Source organism: Euprymna scolopes, chromosome 44 (genome assembly GCF_053919585.1).
Source record: "Euprymna scolopes isolate OS-2025 chromosome 44, ASM5391958v1, whole genome shotgun sequence".
NCBI lineage: Eukaryota > Metazoa > Mollusca > Cephalopoda > Sepiida > Sepiolidae > Euprymna > Euprymna scolopes.
In genome coordinates this window covers 51,713,535-51,738,017 of record NC_136525.1, presented here as the reverse complement: position 1 = coordinate 51,738,017, position 24,483 = coordinate 51,713,535, and the positions used below count along the sequence as shown (strand labels likewise).

At 35.6% G+C, this 24,483-nt stretch overlaps 1 protein-coding gene across 1 annotated transcript in view; it reads left to right on the top strand.

The window, feature by feature from the left end:
- The first annotated feature begins 5,279 nt into the window (after positions 1 to 5,279).
- The window catches only part of LOC145268837 (membrane-bound transcription factor site-1 protease-like), a 171,063-nt gene continuing 151,859 nt past the window's right edge, over positions 5,280 to 24,483 (top strand). The window contains exons 1-2 of the mRNA XM_080124504.1: positions 5,280 to 5,399; positions 14,039 to 14,812. Of these exons, the coding sequence (XP_079980630.1) occupies positions 14,566 to 14,812 (247 nt within the window). The 5' untranslated portion in view covers positions 5,280 to 5,399; positions 14,039 to 14,565. The remainder of the gene's footprint in view (positions 5,400 to 14,038; positions 14,813 to 24,483) is intronic.

The window sequence follows — 24,483 nt, the reverse complement described above, 5'->3', positions numbered from 1 at the left end:
GAAGGCTAAAAAATTCAAGAATGGTAAAATCCGAACACGGTCGAATTAAAAACTTCAAATCCAACAGATAAGTTCCAAAGGAATCGCATAACTGGAAGATGGTCCAAAATGATCCAAAAGGCAGAATTCCTTGGAAAAAAATCACAAATGGAATGAGTTCAAAATCATTAAAAGAAAAGTTCAAATGTGCACAGAAAAAGCACTGGAGAGAATATTTAAAACACGTCTGCCAAGGCCGGAAGAATCAAGTAAATTAAGGTTTAAAAAAAAAAACAAAAGAAAACCGGAAAAACGGTGAAAGTTTAAATTTGAAAAAGCAAGGCCAAATGACCCAGACAAAAAGCGTGAAATTTAGCGTTAATAATTAGGTCAACGTATTTACGCACGTGAAAGTTCCAGAATGAAATTAAGAAACACGAGTCAGTGAAACAGGTAAATGGCTAAGTTTATGAAATGGAGCGTCTATTATATTAAGAAGAGTAAAAAAAGTGAATAAGTAAATAAAAAAGTTTAAGTTTACCATTTTGATTACCTTGATAAACTTATTGTAATTTTTATTTCTTATATATATATATATACATATATATATATATATATATATATATATATATATATATATATATATATATATATATATATATATATATATAAAAGTGAGAAGACACAGATTAAAATCCGAGGAAAATCCTTATAGATATTACTAGAGGTAACACTTTCAGGGTGATCCTAGCCAAAAAGAAAAAGCTCAATGTTTAAGAATAGAACAATATATAAATTTAGTTGTTAAATTTAAATTCTGAAAATCAAAATATAGACACATATATTCGAGTTAAGAATTTATTATTTGACAAAAGGAATATATAGAAGGGGTTATGTTAATTTTCTTTAATCCATGGATTTTCAATAATGGCTCATATCATCAGAGGAAATGAAATGCGGTTAGCAAAATGTTCAGCTGTGAAAAGGCACTTATTTTGCTTTTCAGCGCAAATATTGAAAATAGTTTTTTGGGTGGTGAATGATAGTTATATGAAAATAATTATTGGAAAAGGTAATTTCATACAACCTGGGCAGTCCATTATCAGAAGGAGTATAATGTCCTCCGGGGTAATTTCCAAGTAGGCAGAATATTGGTCCAAGGGAAAAGGCAGTAATCCCATATAACAAAATGCGTGGTTACTCCTTATTGATATTCTGAAAGGTATACGGGGCGGCCATATTCGTTGGTGTGTTGAATGCGTTTTGGTATATTGAAAATCCATGGATTAAGGAAATTAAAATAACCCCTTCTATATATTTCTTTTATCAAACAATAAATTCTTAACTCGAATATATGTGTCTATATTTTGATTTTCAGAATTTAAATTTAACAACTACATTTATATATATATGATGATGATTGATGATTGCAACATCTTGTCAGACGAATCCCACTCCCTCACGCACTGAAAGTCCATGAGCCGAAAATGACTTTAGGCCTGCCATCAAAATTCACACGCTCAAACAGACATGACACTGAAGACGGTCATTAGTATACATACATATATATACATGCACACATACATACATATATACACATACATACACATACACACATACATATAACACACATATATGCATACATACATACACAATACATAATACACATACATATACATACATAAACATACACAAGACGGTCAATGGCATACATACATACATACATACATACATATATATATATATATATATATATAAATGCAAATATACATATATACACATACACACATACATATCTGTAAACATGCCCACATATACATGCACAATGCATAATACACATACATACATATACATACACCCGCATACATACACATGTACATACATATAAATACACACACACATATACAAATACATACACACATATACATACATATACACATATGTACACTTATGCACATTTATATATATACATACACTTACCTACATACACATACACGTACATGAATATGCACTCATATACAAACATGCACATACGTACAGACACATATGCATGCATACATATACATACATACGCACATGCATATATACATATACACACACACATGCATATATGCACATACACACACATGCATATATACACATACATACAAACAATATATATACATATATACATACACACACATACATATATACATACATATATACATATACATATAGATATACACACATATACATACACCTGTAACTGAACATACATACACCTATACATACATATATACGTATAATGATGGCAGATCAATTATTACATGCTTCCAGCATTTCAGGCCTACACACGTCACAACTTTTCCATGGCTGAGGAAGTATCTATACACAGATGATGTTAAAGAGTTTTAGCTTTGTACGACAGCTAAATCTCTCTCTCGGTTCAAAATGTTGAGATCCAGCAATAAGCAAGAGCAAGATAGCAAGCAACAAGTCAAACTGCAGACCAGCTTAATGCTGGTACTAGTCTCCCGCTTTATCTTTGTTTTTGTTTTTTTTTAAATCTAAGATTTGCTTCTTCTAGAGGGGTTGCCTTCACCGCGGCTTACGGGAGCCCTCTTCACCCCACATACACATGACAATAAACACATGCGTACATACAGATGTACGCCAACATATGCTTGCATGTGCACACACATGCAACCATAATCACGTAGAGGCACACAAATATGCACATACATACATATGCCTATGCATACGTACACACACATATACATGTTGACTATGTTAAGTTTGGGAAAATGAGTTCAAACTAAAAAATTATACAAAATAATGTTAGAAATTCACTCAATATATATCAGCCTAGGTCACAGTAACATATATTGGGTGAATTTCTGGCAGTATTTTGTATAATTTTTTTTAGTTTTAACTCATTTTACCAAACGCCACCATTTGTCTTTTTCAAATATATCGGTAAACACTGAATGATTTTTGAACCGAATAAACATTTTACATTAAATAAAAACACTAAAAACTTATCCAGTTAGGTAGCAAAGTAACTTATCTTGCCTTTGATAACATTTATTTGTTATATATTTGTTTTTTTGACAACTTTTTCGAATTCATGTGTATAGTAAAACAAACCCCTTATTTTCTTTAATAATTACAAGAAAACTTCTCAACCACTGACTGATATGGCTAATGCCTTAAAATACTCACAGGGTTAACATTCATAGACAACATGAATTGGAACAAATACATTGAGCCAGTTGCCAACTCACACCTGAGAGTATCCTGTATCTCTACAAGGGCATGGTTCGCCCATGCATGGTGTATTGTCGCCACATCTGCGCTGGTGCATCTACCACTAACCTCTCGCTCCTAGACAGGGTTAAAAAAAAATCGCTAACGTCATAGGTGCTGAACTATCGACTAAACTCCAACCTCTGTCCCATCACCAAAACGTGGTATCCTTGTGACTGTTTTACAAGTATTTCAATGGCAAGTGCTCTGACTGACTTCAAGCACTAGCACCCCCTTGAAGACAATACCCTCTATCACTAGCACCCCCTTGAAGACAATACCCTCTATCACTAGCACCCCCTTGAAGACAATACCCTCTATCACTAGCACCCCCTTGAAGACAATACCCTCTATCACTAGCATCCCCTTGAAGACAATACCCTCTATCACTAGCATCCCCTTGAAGACAATACCCTCTATCACTAGCACCCCCTTGAAGACAATACCCTCTATCACTAGCATCCCCTTGAAGACAATACCCTCTATCACTAGCACCCCCTTGAAGACAATACCCTCTATCACTAGCACCCCCTTGAAGACAATACCCTCTATCACTAGCACCCCCTTGAAGACAATACCCTCTATCACTAGCATCCCCTTGAAGAAAATACCCTCTATCACTAGCACCCCCTTGAAGACAATACCCTCTATCACTAGCACCCCCTTGAAGACAATACCCTCTATCACTAGCACCCCCTTGAAGACAATACCCTCGACAAACTCGGCAGGCAGCAAAATCCCACCCTTACACTGTAGAGATCCCTAGATTTTTTTATTTTTTTTATCACAATTTCACCCCAAACAAGGCACATTGCCACTTTGATGTAGGGGGCTACTATCAGGGACATAAGCTACAGGGGTACTATGTGGGGAGTTGGGCAGCAAGATGTCGGTGCACGTTACACTTGAACTTCTGCATGTCAGTACAGTTGAGGAAGCAGGAACTCGGAAAGGAATTTCAAAATCCAGCGGTTCTGGTGGAGAAACTACTGGAGTAGAAGGCTCTCTTACATCTAGGAATCTCAACTATGAAGAGGTGGGATTTTGCTGCTTGTCGGGTTTGTCGGGGGTATTTACGTCGAGGGGGGTACAAGTGCTTGCAGTTCGTCGAAGCATTCACCGTTAAAGTACTTGTAGAACAGGCAGAGGGATGCTACATTTCGTCGATGGGACAGAGGCTGAAGCTTAGATGACAGTTCAGGACCTATCAGATTGGCGACTCTCTTTTGAACCTTGTCTATGAGTGAGAGACTAGTAGTAGATGCACCGGCCCAAATATGACAACAATACTCCATACATGGGCGAATGGTGGCCTTATAGATGCCGTAAAGCTTCATTCAAATAGCTTTTTCCCTTGGACTGCTGCAATTTGAAATTCCCTCCCTGGCCCCTGATTCTCTGACTGTACTGACATGCAGAAATTCAAGTGTAATATGAACAGACATCTCACTGCCCAACTCCCTAAATAGTATCTCTGCAAATCTGGTCCCAAATAGTAGCTCCTCACGACTAAGTGGCTCTGTGCCTCGTTTGGGGTGAAAATGACAATAAATAATAAAAAAAATAAAATAAAAGAAGATAGAGATAGAAATAAATAGAAGAGATAATAGCTAGCTATTTAGTTATTTGCTTCCCCACTGAGCAAATTAGGCACAAGGCCGTTTTTTAGTGTGGGGAGGAAAAACCAGCTCCGCCAAGGGGGCACTCTGGCAGGGTCCAAAGTTAGCAATTGTCCGATATGAAGGGTTGCCCCCACATTGACCAGAACTGATTACTTCCTTTTCCGCTCCTGGCCCGCAGGCCAAAAACACCCTCTGCGCCTAGTCTCTATCTATCTATCTATCTATCTATCTATCTATCTAGATAGATAGATAGATAGATAGATAGATAGATAGAAAGAAACTGAGATAGATAAATAGCTAGCTGCTAGCTAGCTAGCTAGCTAGATAGCTAGATAAAGCTATAGATAGATAGAGATAGACAGAGAGACAAATTATTGACCAATCAGAACGAAGCTTTCTTCGAACTGAAGAATCGTCCAATCAAAATCGCGGAATGTAATCGTTCCTCTGTAAAGCCGCTCATGGCGACTGTAATGTCTCCTAACCGAACGTTTCTCCTTAAAACCCAAATATGTAAGTCATTTTACTTATATTTGATGAGTTTAACTCCCCGTTTTATTAACGAACCAACTGCACGGATCATCCCTTTTCAAGCAGGCGACATTATTTCCCCTTCAAATCGTTCATAACTATTTCTTTTCACCCTCGTTCTGTTTACGAAGCGAATGTGTTTTTGTTTTAAAAGGCGAACCCAGCAAATCATAACATTTTGATATTTTGCCTCATTCTCTCGGGTATTTTGACCGAAAATTATTATTTTTCTGTTTAATTTCTTTTAACTTTGGTTTCATTCTGCTTGTAAGATCTTAACGTGGTTATTTTAAAAAAACAAAACAAACAAACAAACAAAACCCAACACCCCCCAAAAATCAACTAAGACCATGGAGATTTATTTTTTTGGTTGATCCCAAAGTGAGGGATCGGTTTTTATATTATTTTATTTATTTATTTATTTTTTTGCTCCCCAAATAAATAAGAAAAACTGATTTATTTATTAAGAAACTTTATTATCCCTCCCCCAAAACGACACTTCTGCACTTATTGTACCGTGATAAAATAAGAAGGCTATTATTAGGAAAGCCATTCTTAACATAGGCAGAGAGGGTGTTTTTGTTAACTATTCTGTACTTTCACCTAACTATTTAATAATAATAAAAAAGATATGGCGCTAATGCACTTATTGATCCGCGCTATTTTTTCAAAATAGTATTTTCAAGTTTAATTAAAGTTTTATGATATCTCTTTTTCTGAAATAATGTTATTATTTAGAAAGCCGTTCTTAACATGGGGACGGGAGGGTGTTATGTACCTATTCTGTACTTTCACCTAACAATTGAATAAGAACAGGTATCATAAAACTTTAATTAAACTTAAAAAGACTATTAAAAAAAAAATAGCGCGGATCAGTAAGTGCATTAGCACCATTAAATTTATAAGCCACAGAAAAAAGTACAAAACACCCTCCCCATGTTAAGAATGGCTTTCTAAATAATAAAGTTATTTCAGCACGTTACGAGTACCAAAGATATAAACCTTGAATAAAATAATAAAAAAAAGGGTTTAATACAAACCCAACATTATGATTTAAGTGACCCCCCCCCACGTTAAAAGTCATTAAATAAACTTGAAAAAAAAATTTTTTTTTGGTACAAGTGCACTTATCGATCCATGCTGAAATAATATTTAGAAAGCCATTCTCAACATGAGGGGGAGGTTGTTTTGTAACTATTCTGTACTTTAACCTTATTTTAAATAATAAAAACATCATAAAACGGTGAAAGTGCACTGGGGGAGTGGGGGACCACCCGATGACTCTAAGAAGTTAATTACGGGTAGGTTGAAAATAAGAAAATGCCGGCACTTCTGCATGACAGTGACATATTAGCAACAGAGAAAGGGAAATGACATCTACTATCTATTATGTGAACCTCAAATATAAACAAGTGTTTAACGCAAAAATTATATAACCAAATAAATAATACAAAAAAATATGAAAATAGAAACATTTATTGAATAAAAAAAATGTATCAAAATTTTATTTTAATGTACTATAGATTTTTTTTTAATGTATCAGAATATAATTTTGTTTGTCGATGTAGCAAAATAGAATTTTAAAAACCTGAAACGTTTATAGAGGTTTATGAATTATTTTTTTGTTTACAGTTAGATTGTATAAACATATAAAAATATAATTTTTGTTTGTCAATGTAGCAAAATATAATTTTAATATTGAAGTTTTTACTTATAAAAATTTATAGAAATTTTTGATATTTTTTTACGACCTGCCCCCAACCACCCCATGTTAAGAACGGCTTTCAGAATATCCCCCCCCATATTAAGAACGGCTTTTGAGGTTGTGTGTGGGGGTGTTTATTCCGAAAGCCGTTCTTAACATGGAGAGGTTGGAATATTTATAATACGCTAGGGTCTGTCGTAAAAATTTACCAAATTTTTTTAGTATGAGTGATTTTTATTGAAACCTTTTTGGAATATAGTGTTTTTGGGTAAATTTTTATGACATGCCCCAGCATATTATAAACACCCCAACCTCTCCATATTAAGAACCGCTTTCAGAATAAACACCCCCAACCTCGAAAGCTGTTCTTAACATGTGGAGGTTGGGAGGGTGTTTATTCCGAAAGCCGTTCTTAACATGGGGTGGTTGGGGGTGTTTATACTACACTGGGACAGGTTGTAAAAAAGCCCCTCTTTTTGCACAGTTACAGGGGATAGAATTCCCTTATTTGTTTGAAACATCTCAAAGCAAATTGTCTTTGCACAAACTTTTACAAAAGTATGAGTTATCAACCCTTGTTCGACTGACACACGCCCGCTGTCGGGCGTTCTTGAAACTAAAATACATACATTCGCCTCTTGTCACTGCCATGCAGAAGTGCCAAAACTTTTGCAGGTTAGACAACCAGTGGACATTGACCGTCTTCGATTGGTCCCCCAGTAGCAGTGTCAGAATTTTGGCGGAATTTTCCACCCCCCCCAACAAAAAAACTGCGAATAAAATATAAAAAACTCGTAATTTCTATTTTTAAAGTGGGTTGTTTATTTTCTTTATGGAATATACTTCCAAAATAAACTATTTAATTTGTTTCAAACATAATAAAAATATTATTTTTTATTTGTTAAAAGACCGTGTAGACAAAATGTCCGCGTATTCAATCACCGCGAGCGGATATTTTGTCAACACGGTTTTTTTAACAAATAAGAAATAATATTTTTATTATGTTTGAAACAAATTAAATAGTTTATTTTGGAAGTATATTCCATAAAGAAAATAAACAACCCATTTTAAAAACAGAAATTACAAGTTTTTTATATTTTATTCACAGTTTTGTCTTAGGGGTGTCAAATTTGCAATGGTGATTTTTTTTTTTTTTTTTTCCCAAAGATTCTGACGCTGCTAGTCCCCCAGTGCACTTTCACCCATGAAATTTTAATTAAACTTGAAAATACAATTTAAAAAAATAGCGCAGATCAATAAGTGCACTAGCACCAAATTTTTTTTCTGCTAATATGAAAGTTAAATCTGTTATCGTTAACAATTTTACGGCAGGGGGAAAGCTCGTTCAGGTCCGCCTGAATATAACATTCAAATGTGGTGCAGAGAAATAGTTTCCACGATATGAAGAAGTTACTTTCTCAAAAAGTGAGGATCACTTTTCTATATAAATTTAATATAAAATGAGCACCCACTTTCTGGCCACCTAGTGATAATTTTTTTTGTTTTTTTGGTGTTTGGTCGACCTGAAAGTTTTTTTTTTTTTTTTTTTTCGTAAATTTTTACTTGATTTCCACCTTAACAATCATCTTTTTAAAAATGACGACTTTTACAGGGTTTCGGGTATGCTGAAAACGAATATCGCATTTATATTTGCTGCAAACAAGTAGTTTTCTGGATATTAAACGATTTTTCCACCTTAATAATCACTTTTATACAATGACGACTTTCATAGGTTTTCAAGTATGCTGAAAACGAATAATGCATTTATATTTGCCACAAACAAGTAGTTTTCCGGATATTAAGCAATGTAATTCCTTATGTTATCAGTGGTGGCCATTTGTGTATGCACAAGCATGTGCATATTTTTGAATAAGTATTTTGTTTGGTTCTTTGTTTTATCTTTTTTTTTTGTTTTTTGGGCCCTCGCACACCACATCATTTACTATTCATTGCACATATATCCATTGGACGATTAAATTTTCATATCCAAGACTTTTTTCATAAATCCTTTTTAAAAAAAGTATGTATTAGTGGTCTGGTAAGACCACAGAAGAAACTACCAAGCAAAAAAATCTTAAGCAAAATTCATCCCAAAGTAGCAAAACTGAAGCTAGCCTGCCAGGACACTATATATATACAAGTGTAAGCAAATTTGGGCATATTTTATTAGTTCGAAAATGTGGGTTCTTTTTTTACCAATTCTCATAAAATTTTAACCCTAGAATAGTATTATAATCTCCAAAGAGCCTGCAAATTTTCATGTAGTTTCGTCGCATAGATGTTTGGTTGGTCGGTTTTTGTTTTACGGCATATCAACCTTTTTCGGGTTATTTAATGCCGAATCTAGTTATTTTGAGGAACGATTTTTAATGGAGTATATTTGTTGTTTAAGTCGGATTCTATTTAACCCATAGTTGGGACCCTTACAGGTACTACCACTCCGGGTCAGAGTGGACCTGGGAGCAATGGCAGTTAAAGGGTGGCTCCACACGGTGTATAAGGCTTATTTGATACTGGAGATATTCATAATCGTACTCTATTTCCAAAAGAGGAGAGATATAACATATGAGAAATATTTGGAATCACGTCTCCCTTTGCTGTTATTGTAGATCATTTCAAGCCATAACAGTAAGTTTTAGTCTCCTCCATCAAGACCAGAATGTTTGGGGAAATATCTGTGTGTGTGGGTGCGCGCGCGATTGTGCATATACATTTGTCTTTGGAAAAATTAATTGTAAAAGTGATATTCTCCTGAAAGTTCAATTCTCGGTGTGGGCGATCGAAAAATACGATTACGAATTACTTAGGACTTCTATCTAGTCATGATTGGTGAAACAAGAGGACGCTACTCTTGAGAAGTAGATAAAGGGTTCTGTTCGAAATTATGTCCGAATTCCCAAGTTCGACAGAAACAATCTCAAGTTCAACAAAATACACCTGGATAAAGTTGGAGGTTACATCAGCTGAAACGTTGTAAAAGTCTCTTAGTTCACCATGTTGTTCACAAAGCACTACAGTGTTGACACGTGCTTAAATCTTTCATGTCACCACGTGACCACACGTCCATCTCGTGCTGGCACTCTCACTGTTTTGTGTCTTTTTTCTCTCCACTTTTTCTTTCCCTTTGATGCCACCATTGTTACATCACGTCCCACTCCGGCTTGGTCATTTGCATACGTGTCATATGGCTGCTGCTGTTAACATGCATTAGCGACTCTGTTACACTAAGTACCCTGAATCCAGTGGAAAGTGCTCGACCATTTGAGAATGAGGTAGGGGCGATCAGAAGTTTCTTTGACTAAATAGGGCAACAAAACTGACCTATCCATCTGCGAATGTGGAAAAGAGTACGATACAATGCAGCATTGCCTTGTTTGTCCCTTACCCAACCTGACCAATTTGAACACCGTTCAACAAGCAAGCCGATTAGGCAATGCATAGTTTTCTTGCTGGTTTGCATTAAATTTTAAATTGTCATCCTTGCAGAAAAAAAGACGGTGTTAATAAAAAGAAGAGAAAACCTTAAAAATCTGATTTATAAAACTCACTCTGTCTGTCTGCCTTAACATTTTCAAACTCTACCTCTTTCGAAACTAAAAGTTGTAGAGTGGCGTTAATGGCCTCAAATGATTGGACTTTTATGGACTGTTCTTGGGTCTGTAACCAGGTAACATAGTTTTTAAGGGGTCAAAAAGGGGTCAAAAGTGAAAAAAAATCGTTATACATTTTGTACATTCATCTTTTTATTCGGTTCATAAGTGGAGAGCACATACAGCGCCTGGTATTCCCAAATGGTCACCCATTTTAGTACTGACTAGACTCAACGTTGCTTAACTTCAGTGATCTAGTGGGAACCGATGTATCAACATGATTATGTCGTATCGATACTCCTATAAATGTGTTGTTTTTTTTTGTGTATTGATAGCCCTTTTTTCTATTTATTTAAACAGAAAATACAACTTTGTTATATATGGGTCTCGTGGAATTGCATTCATCGGCAAAAGATCTAGCTAATTTGCATATTCTTTTAAACATTCATTTTGATTAATTCACTATTAGTTTTTTCGGGTTTTCTCATGGTATGATCATCTTTAGTTAACTATTACGTGTAATTATATTCATGCAGATATTCTACACAGATTATACTTGTGTAATATTTGCGTAAAAAGCTTATAGTAAACACAAACCTCTTTCTATATATATATATATATATATATATATACATATATATATGTTTAACAGATTTTGTCTACCAACATGAAACTTAATATATAGGATATTCTAACCCATGCAAAACTTTATATTTGGGTTTTAACCGAGGGAAAATCTGTGCAAAAGTGTGAAACTTAAAAAATGTAATTTGCCAGGTGAAGGTCGAATGACGGCATTACGAATATGCATGGGTAATGTAATAGCTATTAGTTCATGTTTTAATTTTTAGCCTTGCAGCAAGCATGTCTTCATAGCTCAGGCATTAACGTCAAAGGAAAAAGTAAATCATAAAGTCAACGTTTTGATTTCAATTCTCGGTGGTGGCACATAAGTTTTTTTAAAAATACTTTTTTAATCATTACTATATATTACATATATAAATTCTTTTAACTTTCTTGAAGTTTTACATTTGGATTTTACTGTCACTGGATTTTTTATCTTCCACCAGACTATCCATTCATGTGTAATCACCTTTTTCTTTACCATATTCCCTCTGCTGAACTTATTTTGTTTTCAAGTAAGATCTTTGACTTACTTGTTGTTTCATCAAATACTTTTGCATGCAAAATCCGATCCCCGCATTTTGCTAATTCCTACCCTCTGATGAGAAGGAAAGTATTTCTTTGAAACTCCGCGGATTAAGGACTATCCACTTATCTAGTGTTTCCTTTTCAGATTAAATATGTTTTTAACTCCTTTCAAAGTGTTTTTTAACATATTTCAGTAACTGTTTGCTCACACACACACACACACATATATATATATATATATATAATGTGTATGTATGTAAATATATATGCCTTGTTGGTGCCTGTTCCTAAACCAGAAGATACATTTATTTCGCTTTCATAGCATTTTATTCAAATGCTTATGTAGTATATCCTGCACGTTTCATTGAATACAAGGCTTCTACGATCTCTTTCAGACAACGTCGGCTTTCTTACACAATTTTGTTTAGAAAAGGATGTTTTCCTTTCCTTTTCATCGGCTATGATGACCTTTGAAAGAGTTTCTTGATATGGCCACCATCACAGCTTCTTTCGTTGCAAAAGCACCTGTCGTCCGGGCACCAGAAATCTGCCTTCTTTACAAATCTGATAGATTTGTCATTTTAATTTTTCTTACAAATATGCACTGTCTGAAATAAAAAAAAAAAAAATAAATAAATTTCATCAATAAATTAACGTTAAAAAAAAATGAAACCAAAATTTTGGTATTGTTTTTCAATTTTTATACGTGTTTAAAAATTGTAAAATTCATTGTATTGTGTGTATTTTGGGGATTATGTTGATCGACACATAAATTTACTTATTTTTCAAAAGTTTATTGTTCCTATTGATATAGCAGCGTGCGTATGAATGTGTGTGAAAATATCAGCAGAAGCTTATGATAGCTGGCTTGCGATGGTATTAGCAGCAGTAGCAGAAAAAAAGTACATATGCAAATTAGGAAGAGTGTGCGACAAGTAAAAGAGAAAACGGCACCACGTGGGTGTGATCGAAAAAGATGGACGTATAAAGTCGAAAGTGAGAAATGACTGTTTATGGCCGGTGTGTGTTGGAGTAGAAAGAAAAACACGGCACAGGTGAGGTGGACATGTGGCCCTGCAGAGAGAGAGAGAGAGAGAGAGACTTTTAAGCTGGTGTTGAGATGGCAGTTTTGTTAATCTCACGGCAGACGAAATGAACAGTTAGAAAAACAAGAAGCAGGCATTGTTTGGAAAGTAACGATAATAAAAGCCTTTTGCACCACTTTAAAAAAAAACCCAAAAAACGCCAACCCGGATTTTTATTTATTTTCAGTTTTATTTTTATGAATTACTAAAGTAAAGTCTAACACCACGTAATGTTACAGGGTTCGCACAGACTTGAAAAGTCCTAGAATTTTGACTTTTGCCTTAAAAAGGCCTTATTTCTATTAACGTGAAAAATTCTTGAAACTATGAAAAGGTCTTGAAAATCGTATTCTTTATGTCCAGTAAAAATTTGTCAAAATATTAAAAATAAAATTGAAATAAATGCTATTAAATTATTTATTTTAAGTATTAATAAACATACTTTTTACTTGTTAAAATATTTTTTTAAGACATTGAAAATAAAATCGAAATGCATTATTCTGAAATGGCATGGTATTGTGGATACAAGATTTATGTCCCTTTTATCACAAAACTATCTCAGGTAGTTTTGTGATAATGGGATGTAACTTCATTTTTTCAATCTGGTTGACTCAGTTTTAAATCATCACAAATTTTTTTTTTTTTCACGTTTTTTTTTTGGGAGAGGGGAATGTTTAAATCTCCCTCTATTGTTTTGCTTTCATTTATAATTTAATTTTTTTGAATGGGGTAGGGATAGTGGTGGCTGCCATAAATAAGAATGACCCCCTCCCACCTAAAAAGAAAAAAGCTTTCCTTCTGTGGATGGGACTTTCCAATGACAAATTCCTCTTTTTTACCACTTTTTCGAATCGCTGTCAATTGTAAAACAAACCCCAAACTTTGTTTTAAAAACTTGAAATTTGTCTGTAGAAGGCCTTGAAAAACTTTGAAAATTCCTTGAAAAATTGCAATTGAAAATCTGTACTAACGGACAAGAAAGTTATTGCAGTTTTTAACTTTTAAATTCAGATGAATATATCTCGGCTCTTTCCAGTTTTATTTTTTTAATGTTTAAAATCTTTTTTTTTTTTTTTTTTTTTTTTTCAGGATGGAAGTATTCGATGCGGGTTAGGTGACAGGAGGGACATACGATTGGAAGTTTTCGAAATGGATAAATGCAAAGACCCTTTTTTAAACAGTGTGCGCAAGGCTGGTTCCCCTGCACGTTGTTGGTGACTACCCCCCCGGACACTGAATGGGGTTCTGTTTCCAAATTGTCTTTTGGGACCCTTCTTTTAGCGCATCTACTCACCCACTGTTCATTGCCGATTGCGATTCATCGCCTCCCTTCCAGACCTGCTCCAAAAACCAACCCTTAATTATTCGTCTTTTAATATCATCACCATCAAAACCCTTCCCCATACACAATCATCCTAGCCTATCATCAACGACTTCTCATCGCAAACAACTACGTCTATTTAATACGAAACTCTACTCGTCCAATCTTGCAACGTTCATAAAATCAGGTGCTTTTTCACCCTTCGTTACCACTTCCGATATCAAACCCCTAATCATCTCCCCTATCTTTGTACAGGTGTACGTGTTTATCTTCATCGTTCTCGTAGTCGCTCACCATGGCAACAGGACGATGGCTGATTACATCGCAGCTGATACCTTTCTCTGCCCAACGGAAGCGTCTCTCCTTCCAGATACTTGTATCATTTCTCGTTCTCTTAGTGTACCAGACATTGCAACCCTCGTCTGGCGAACCTGCTGAAGACGTCAAAGATAAAGCATTCCCTCACATCCACTGTAATATGTCAGATAACTCCAACCACCATCGGCTCAAAATGGACTTTAGTACATCGACGTTGGAAAATGGTGAGTAAATTTTCATGTATTAAATTTGGGTTTTTAACCAAATTTCTCTCCTTTCATCATAGGCCCTGTCGGTGGGGCATTAGAATACGCCGACTGCTCCCCCCCCCCTGCAGAGGGTAAAAGTCCCTCAATGGGGGTCCTGGATATGACCTTAAACTAATCGAGTGGTGAGGTCCCAGCTTGTGGGCTTTGGGGAGTGTGGAGCCACCCTTTAATTACCATTGCTCCCAGGTCCACTCTGACCCGGAGTTGTAGTACCTGTTCGGGTCCCAACTATGGGTTAAATAGAAACTGACTTGAAAACAACAAATATATTCTATTAAAAAATTTTTCTTAAAAATCTTTGGATTCGGCATTAAATAACCCAAAAAGGGTTGATATGTTGTAAACCAACCAACCAACCTTTGACCTCCATCATGCCCCAATTGAAATAAATGACTCTCATCTTTAGGAAGATCCATTTCATGACAAGCTTCTGAGGCTGACCTTCACTCCTGATCTGAAATGAAACACAAACTTCTGGGCTTGACCTTTACTCTTAATCTTTTTTTTTTTTTACATGCGGGTCACCGCTTATCAAGGCCCGAAAGCCACTCAGGGATAAGGGTTATTGCGTGTACAGTAATCAATGAGATAGTATTGTACTAATCATTAGTATTGGGGGTTTTGATAGAGTGTCTTACTTAAGGGGGCGGTTTGTCAGGAGTTTGTTTATGTTGGGCTTGAAGACGTCCAAGTTGTAGTCAGGTTGGAAACAGGCAAGCGGCAGAGAGTTCCACTGGCGTGCAGTTCTAAGAAAGAAGCTTTTCTCATGGAATCTACGTTTGGATTTAGGCACAGATAAAGAGTGGGGAAAATTCTTGACAGTAGTTTCAGCCAGACGGGTGTTTCTCGTGAAAGATTGGCGAGGGGAGACGAGGGATTAGAGCTCAGACGAGCACCTGCCATGGAAATAACGATAAAACAGAGACAGGCTCGCAATGTCTCTTCTGTGGGAGAGAGGTTGCAGGGAAGAGAAAAAGGCATCACCCACTAAACCACGAAGTCTATTTTGTACTCTGTCAAGGTAGGATAGGCTGTTTTTAGCAGCTCCTGCCCAGATGTGGCAGCGAAACACAAACTCTGGGCTTGACCTTTACTCTTGATCTGAGATGGAACACGTACATCAAATCTTTTGTCAAGGCTGCTGGAAAAATGGTGGGATTGTTCTACTGTTCCAGTAAATATCTCACTACTGATGCAATTCTCTACCTGTAAACCATCTCTCCTTAAATAATTTAAACAAAATGAATAAGATAAGGGAGAAAAAAAAAGTGCTTGTACATATGTATTTAAATAACATTTTTAAAAGTATATATTTATTGAATAATTCCACCTTCCCACACGCACATTTATAGTTTCTTCCCAGAATGGGTAGGATTTTAATACTGTTTCCTTTTCACTCACATATGATGTTTTTTTTTTTGTTTTTTTTTTCTTCTGCATTTTTCCTTTTGAAATCCTGATGATGTCCCCTGCAATAGGGGCGAAATTTTGATCACCATTTTATAAATTCTTCGGTTTTTCTTTCTCAAACAACATAACGTCAACCACCGCTGGTATTTTTATTTTATTTTTACCAATTCTCTACATGAATAAGAGCCAGGTGCGTCCAAGGACGGAGTAATGTTATAACATCTGGGCAGGAGCTGATAGGAGCAACTTATCCTGCCTTGACCGAGTTCAAAATAGACTTCGTAGCCTAGTGAGGGATGGCCTTTTCTCTTCCCTGGAACCACTTTCCCACTGAAGAGATGTCGCAAGCCTGTCTCTGCTTTATCGTTATTTTCATGGCAAGTGCTTGTCTGAGCTCCAATCTATGGTCCCTCTGGCCTGACTTTCATGAAAAACACTTGGCTAGCTGAAACCACCATCAATAATTTTCCCCACTCTTTATCTGTGCTTAAACCTAAACGTAGATTCCATGAACAAAGTTTTGTTCTTAGAACTGCACGCCTGTGGAACTCTCTTCCGTTTTCCTGCTTTCCAATTGACTACAATATGGTTGTCTTCAAGTCCAACGTAAACAAATTCTTGATGAGCCATCCCCTTAAATACTCCAATTTATCAAATTTCCACTACTATCAATGACTGACATGTTCCCCTTGACCACTGTCTACTCATTAACCTTTATCCTCGAGTGACCCTCGGGCCTTGATAAGTGGTAACTCCTTCGTAAAAAAAAAAAAAAAAAAAAAAAAAAAAATCTGTAGATAAGATCGCTGGAAAAATGGTTGGATTACTCTACTGTTCTAGTAAGTATCTCACTGCCAATGCAATCCTCTACATGTATAAAAGCCAGGTACGTCCTAAAGTGGAGTACTGTTGCCACATTTTTTTTTTTTATATATATATATATATATATATATATATACATGGGCATCACTACTTTTCAAGGCCTTAAGGCCACGCGAGGATAAGGGTTAAAGAGTGTACAGTAGAAATTGGACAATATAGTAATCATTAGTAATGGAAATTTGGTGAATTTGTTAACTTATATGAAACGGCTCATCAAAAACTTGTTTACGTTAGACTTGAAGACAACCATATTGTAGTCAGCTGGAAAGCAGGAAAACGGAAGACAATTCCATAGGCGTGCAGTTCTAATAAAGAAGCTTTGCTCATGGAATCTACGTTTAGGTTTAGGTACAGATAAAGGAGTGCCCTATCCAGGCTTGATAGAGTTCAAAACCGACTTTGAAATCTAGTAGGTTATGTCCTTTTCTCTTCCCTGCAATCTCTTTCCCTCAGAAAATACATTGCGAGCCTGTCTCTGCTTTATCATTATTTTCATGGCAAATTCTCAACTAAACTCCAGTGTATCGCCCCCCCCCTGCAAAACTTTCACAAAAAACACTCAACTAGTTACAATCACTGTATACGATTTCCTCCACTCTCTTTCTGTACCTTAATCTAAACGCAGATTCTATGAACAAAGCTACTTTTCCAGAAGTGTCCGCCTGTGAAACACTGTTCTACTGGCTTGCTTCCCGGTTGAATACAACAGGGTAGCCTTCAAATCCAGTTAACCCAGTTCTTGTTGGGCTAATTTACACCATTAACGATTACTACACCACCACTTTACATTCATTAACCCTTATCCTTGAGTGGCCTTTGGGCTTTGATATGTGGTAACTCACAAATAAAAATAAAAAAAGTTAATTGTTATTATCTGTTTAACTGTCTTTAGACGTATTTGAGTGTATTGATATGGTGTGGGGTGTACTTACTAGTGATGTAGAAAGAAGAAATTTTTACAAGAAATTAAAACAAATGTATTTAAAAGAAGTAACATTACAGGAAATCTCAAGTGAGATATGGCAAGTAAGCTTGTCTGATCTTTCTCTTCGTTCTTATCTGTCAACCAGGAGAGATCTATTTTGTGAAATTCCAGCCAATCCCCATGGGGCTAGAATATGTAATACTAGCCGTACCGGCTCGTTTCCCAGCGATTCGTCGGTGTTCATATTATTATGTTCTCTAATTATTTCTATGACTCCCTCCGACTCCTCTTTTATTTATTCTTTTTTTTTTTTACATTGCAAAATGGTGAGTACGTTTTCGTATATTAGAGCTGTTTTGTATGTCAGCTCATTGTTATTTTCTGTTTGACTATCCTGAGAGCGTTCAACTGTACTGATACGGTACGGAGGATATGCTTGTGTAGAAACAGGGAATTTCGTACAAAAATTAATTTTATGTGTTTGTCGTGAAAGCATTCCATTTTTTTTTTCTTCATTACTAGCGGGGAGGGGGGGTAGCGATGCCCGGGTGTTTTGAGGTGTGTATGGTTTTGGGTAAATCCAAACCTCCCCCGGGGGGGGGGGGGGTTAAAATAAAAAAAAAGTTTTGGTAGGTGAGTATGAGGATCGAACCCTTGAGGCAAAGTTGGAAATTAAAGTGTTAAAAATAAAAAACGTGCGACGCTAACCACTAGGCCACCGCGACATACAAACGAACACGTTCGAATTTATTTATTTAACTATTGACAGGTGGCAGCAATAAAAGTTAACTCTACTGCTTCTATTTGACCTAATTATTGAAGTCAAATAGAACATTTAACTTGGGTTTGTTTACCCAATTTTGACTGGTTTTTTCCCCAACAGATGTTGGGGAGGGGGAAACCAGCTCCCCATTTTTCAGACTGATTAGCAACTGTCTTATATAAGAGAACTTTGTCCCCACATTGATCAAAGCTGATTGCTTCTGGACGTTTCCCGACACGATGCTGAGAACGTTGTTCGTGGTTAACTTTGAATTAGTTTCGCTTTTTATACGAAAAAGCCCAATCAACACGTGAGAAGCCAAAATAGCAATAATTTTGTAAAAGTCCATGTAAATAAATCTATACGCTACGCGTTTTCCTAAACCCTAAATATTATTATCTAGGACCTATATAAACAGTTGTAAGCGATCGTAACGAACCCGGGAGCGTGTGCGAAAGAAGCCTTTTTGAGACATACACAAAATGGTCACACACATTTTGCCTTTTATATATATATAGATTAAAAGAATTTAACATTACATTTAATATCTGCGGTATTTTTGTGTCTAATAAATAAGAGTTCTGCATTAATTAAAATATAATATTTATACGTATTTTACAACTGGGTAACGGACTGCTAGTGTATCCATAAAAGGGAGAATGTGTGTGTGAGGACATTTCTCAACCTAAATACTCAACAAATTTTTGATCTACAAGACTTGAAATACGGTATGTAGGGTATTCACACATGGAGAACACTTTTAATTGGTTTTCATCTGGAAAAAATGGCTGCTAAGGGGGTCAAAATTGCAAAAATTGGAATGTGGTGGTGGGGGGTTATCAGATTTTTATCTGTTTGTCAACTGTTTCATGAATGTAGATAAAAAATTTGTATATAGGTTGAGAGTTGTCTTCTCACACACACATTCTCACTTTTATAGATATATAGAGAGAAAAGGGGTGAAAGCTCTACATGTCTCTGTGGAGCAAGTAATATCTATGTATCTATAAAAGTGAAATTGTCTCTGTCTGTGTTTGTACATTTCCTTACCAAACTACTCTGTCAATTTTCGGTATACAGACTTGGAATTTGACATAAGGAGTATTAAGATTTGGGAAAATCTTTTTAATCGGTTTTCGGACAGAAATTTGGCTGTCATGTGGTCAAAGTTCATGATTTGACCTTTGAAAACTCTACCAAACTCTTTCGCCAATTTTTGGTCTAAACACTTGAAATTTTAGCTTTATTTGAGCCCAACACAAATATTAAGGGGTCAAAATTGGGGTCAATTTACAAAAAACTTGACCTTTTAGCCAACTTTTGGTCTAAACATCTCAAATTTTACATAAAATGTATTCAGACATAGGGCAAGCCTTTTAATCAGTTTTTGGTTGAAAATTTGGCTACCAAGGGGTCAAAGTTCAAAAGATTTGACCGTTGCAGTCTCTAGCAAACTATTCAACGAATTTTGGGTCTAAGCATTTGAAATTTTATATAAAGGGTATTCAGACATGCAGCAAGCCTTTTAATCAGTTTTTGGGCGAAAATTTGGCTGGCAAGAGATCAAAGTTGAAAGAATTGACCTTTGCAGACTCTACCAAACTCCTAACACTTGGAATTTTAGATGTAGGTTACCTGGACATGGGTCAAACTTTTTAATATATATATATATATATATATATATATATATACACACACACATAAAGTTATGAACAGTACATAGGGCCCGAGTAAAGCTGGGCTGAACTGCTAGTATATATATATAAAAGATGAGAATCCAAAGTTAAATAAAACTTTATTAAATCATCAGATCAATAAGAAATGAGGAAAAAGAACCTCTTTAGGCCATGGCATTTCAAAGTCAAATGCTTCTCATCATACAGAGGAGAAAGAACCAGGTTTATCAATCGACAAAAGACCTGGTGTGAGGACAATAGTTTAGAAATGCGATAGAGAAAGATTATATGCGTACAGTATTGGCTGAAGAGAGCTTGATAAGGATACCTTAAACGGGCCTTATTATCGGGCTTGAAACCGACGGTACCAATGACCTGTCTCAACTAACAACTTTCTGTACACAAAATATATATATATATATATATATATAAATAAAATCTTATAATATAAAGCTGAATTTCTGTGTGTGTCTGATCACGAATAGGCTCCTATATGGTTGACTATTTTAAAAAACTGATTACATATAATAATAGATGTATCGAGACACAGGAATGGGTATTTTTGATCTGGCAGAACGGTGGTTCATTAAAATTGTGGGGTCTGCGTTCGCGCCTGGTCCACAAAGTATGGAAACAAAAAATTTAAAAATTAAATAAAAACGTTTACAAGTGTTTTTGATATAGATGTACGTAAGAATACTTTGATAAGTATGTTTTAACTTAAATAGGGATGGTATAATAAAATTGTGGGGTCTGCGTTTGCGCCTGGCCTCCATAGAATGGAAATAGGCACAAACTTTAATAAAGACTTTCCATATCTATCTACGTAAGTATACTTTGATAATTATGTTTCAGTTTGAAGAAATATGGTATAATAAAATTATGGGGTGTTCGTTCGCACCTGACCTCCATAGAATGGAAATATGTCAAAGTTTAACAAGGTTTTTTTTTTATATAGATCCACAGAATATTGTGATAAGTGTTTCAGTGTGAACAGGTATGGTATAATAAATTATGGCGTTTATCTATTTTATTTTTACTTTCATCATATTTTGCTCTGGTTTTGATACCCCAAAATTCGAAGCTATCTCTTTACAACCCTTCCTTTTCATAACCTATCATACTTTCATAAATCAGAGTCCATTTTCTGTAGGCTGTTTTTGAACCCAGTCAATGACGAGTACGTTTGCTAGTATATATATAATCTCAGAATAAAGTTATCCAACAAATCAACTGATATGGAAACCTGTGATTATAGGTCTTACAAAATATTATTGGCAGTAATATTATATAAGGACAATCCCATCTAAATAAAAATTGCTCAATATACAAGATTGAGCAAATAAATCACTTCGGATTTTACCATGCAATTTGGAATTGGATTTTTATATCCTTTTCATTAACTTCCTTTACTCTATGACATTTAAATACTTAAACAACTTTTAATTGTGATTTTCCATGTCTCACTGACTTTAGCAAATAAGGTGTAAACCATTATAACTATTTTCTAATATTTTCTCCTCTGAAGAGATGGTAGACATCGAAATCCTATAGGATGAGAAGTTATAATATTTCAAATGTATTCTTTGTCTTACATTGAATAATAAAAATATTTTGATTTGAAATTAAACCATTTCACGTCATAAATTTTAAATTTATTGAATGACTAGAATTTTATATATATATATATATATATATATATGTTGTTCCAAAAGTCTTGGGCACATTTTGACATTGAATATCTCGTGAACTTCTCAAGTTTTTCATGAAATGTTCAATGTGAGCAGCATTGCTCACGTGACACACCTAAAGCCGATAGTTCAATTCTTGCCAAACACGTCCCAGCATTACATTGTCAATAGGGGTGTACCTATTAATTGGCAGGTAATCGGCCTAATTGATAACTTTGCCAATTAATCAGTAATTTGACCTTTACTCCTGATCTGAAATGGAACACGTACATTAAATCTGTTGCCAAGGCTGCTGGGAAAATGGTGGGGTCCTTCTATCGATCCAGTAGATATCTCACTGCTGATGCAATTCTCTACCTATACAAGAGCCAAGTACGTCCAAGGAAGAGTACTGTTGCCACATCTGGGCAGGAGCTGTTAGAAAAGACATCCTGCCTTGATAGAGTTCAAAATAGACTTTGTAGCCTAGTAGGAGATGACCTTTTCTCTTCCCTGCAACCTCTTTCTCACAGAAGAGATGTTGTGAGTTTGTCTTTGCTTTATCGTTATTTTCATGGAAAGTCTTCGACTGAGCTTCAATCTATGGTCCTCCCTCGCCAAACTTTCACAAGAAACACTCGTCTAGCTGAAAACACTATCAATAATTCCCCCCACTCTTTATCTGTGCCTAAACCTAAACGTAGATTCCATGAACAAAGTTTCTTTCTTAGAACTGCACATCTGTGGAACTGTCTTCCGTTTTCCTGCTTTCCAGCTGACTACAATATGGTTGTCTTCAAGTCCAGCGTAAACAAATTCTTGATTAGCCGTTTCACTTAAGTTAACAAATTTACTGAATTTCCATGACTAATGATTACTATATTGTCCAGTTGTACACTCTTTAACCCTTATTCTCGAGTGGACCTTTGACCTTGATAAGTGATGATGCCTATGTAAAAAAAAAAAAAAAAATTACTTTTCTCTTTCCTATTAAATTTAAATCCTTTCATCACTGCAAAGTGACTCATCACATAGCTTTGGCACATTAACATTGTAACTGCTAATTTAACATTTAATTAAGTGTCTGGCCACTGGTATAGCTTTTTGTCTTCAGTAACTAAAATTACAAAATACAATTTTCAATTCTTAAATGAATATCATTAAACAATTAGATAAGAAAAAAGAAAAATTACAAACCAACTACAAAGTACAAATTGTAATTCTTTAAGTGAATAACTATAAAGTTATTCACTTAAAGTTCTGCACCTGCTGCTGCTCTACTTCCTCTTCTCTCATAGTTTCCTCACTATTTAAAGTTGAATACTTTTAAATTGTAGTATAAAAACATTAGAGTTTCTCGATTCTCAGGACACAGCTTGTTCCTCGTAGGTTCATACACATTACTACCTGTACTAAAGGGCCTCTCACTCTCCACAGATGAAAGTAGTGCGATTAAATATTTTGAAGCAAGTTTACTCAGCGGTGGTAAAGTCTCCGGTGTCTTCTTCCACCACTGAAATGGATCATCACTTCTTGCGAGCAGTGGTAAAGCTACATAATGTTCAAGTTCTTTTGTGCACGTAAGCAAAAGGGATTTACTCCTTTGGAGTTTAGGTTGTGATTCTTGTATTTCTGTTGTAGTTGCAGTCTTCAGGTTTAACTTGGTCTCTTCATATGCTAAGTTTTTACTTGTTACTGTAGGCTTATTCGAAGCTAATTCATCAAACAGGCTTTAAAGAGATACAGTTTTACTTTCACTTTGATTTTCTTGACCCTCAACAGAGCTTGAAGAAGTCTGTCCTGCTGATTGTGATTCCTAATCATCAGTAGAAAGTAGATGTAGAATCCAATTCTTAATAGTGTTTTCCATGACGTTCTTTGGAAATTTAAATTTGAATTTTGGATCAAGGAAAGTACCTATTTACTATGCCTCCCCACGGGACAGAGTTAGACACCAGGGTCGTTTTTTTAACGTGGAGAAAAGGTATAAAAATTGTCTCAGTCGTGAAGGATTTCTCCTCCACTGAAAGAGAACAAGAAATAGAAGTGCAGCATCTGAAGATCAGATACTACACTTTGATCTTGACCAAAAGGCCAAGGAAGATGGATCAAGGAAAGTAAGACTAGCCTCGGTGCCCGGCGTTGCAGGTTTGTGTTGAGCAACAACAACAAAAAAAGTTGTAGTAGGCAGGCAGGCTCAAACCTGTGACACGAAGGCGGAAAAGAAAGTGGAGGTGTCTGTAAAGATGTTGGTTGAGCGCAAAAGAAAAATAAAGTGGTAGTAGGTAGGCAGGCTCGAA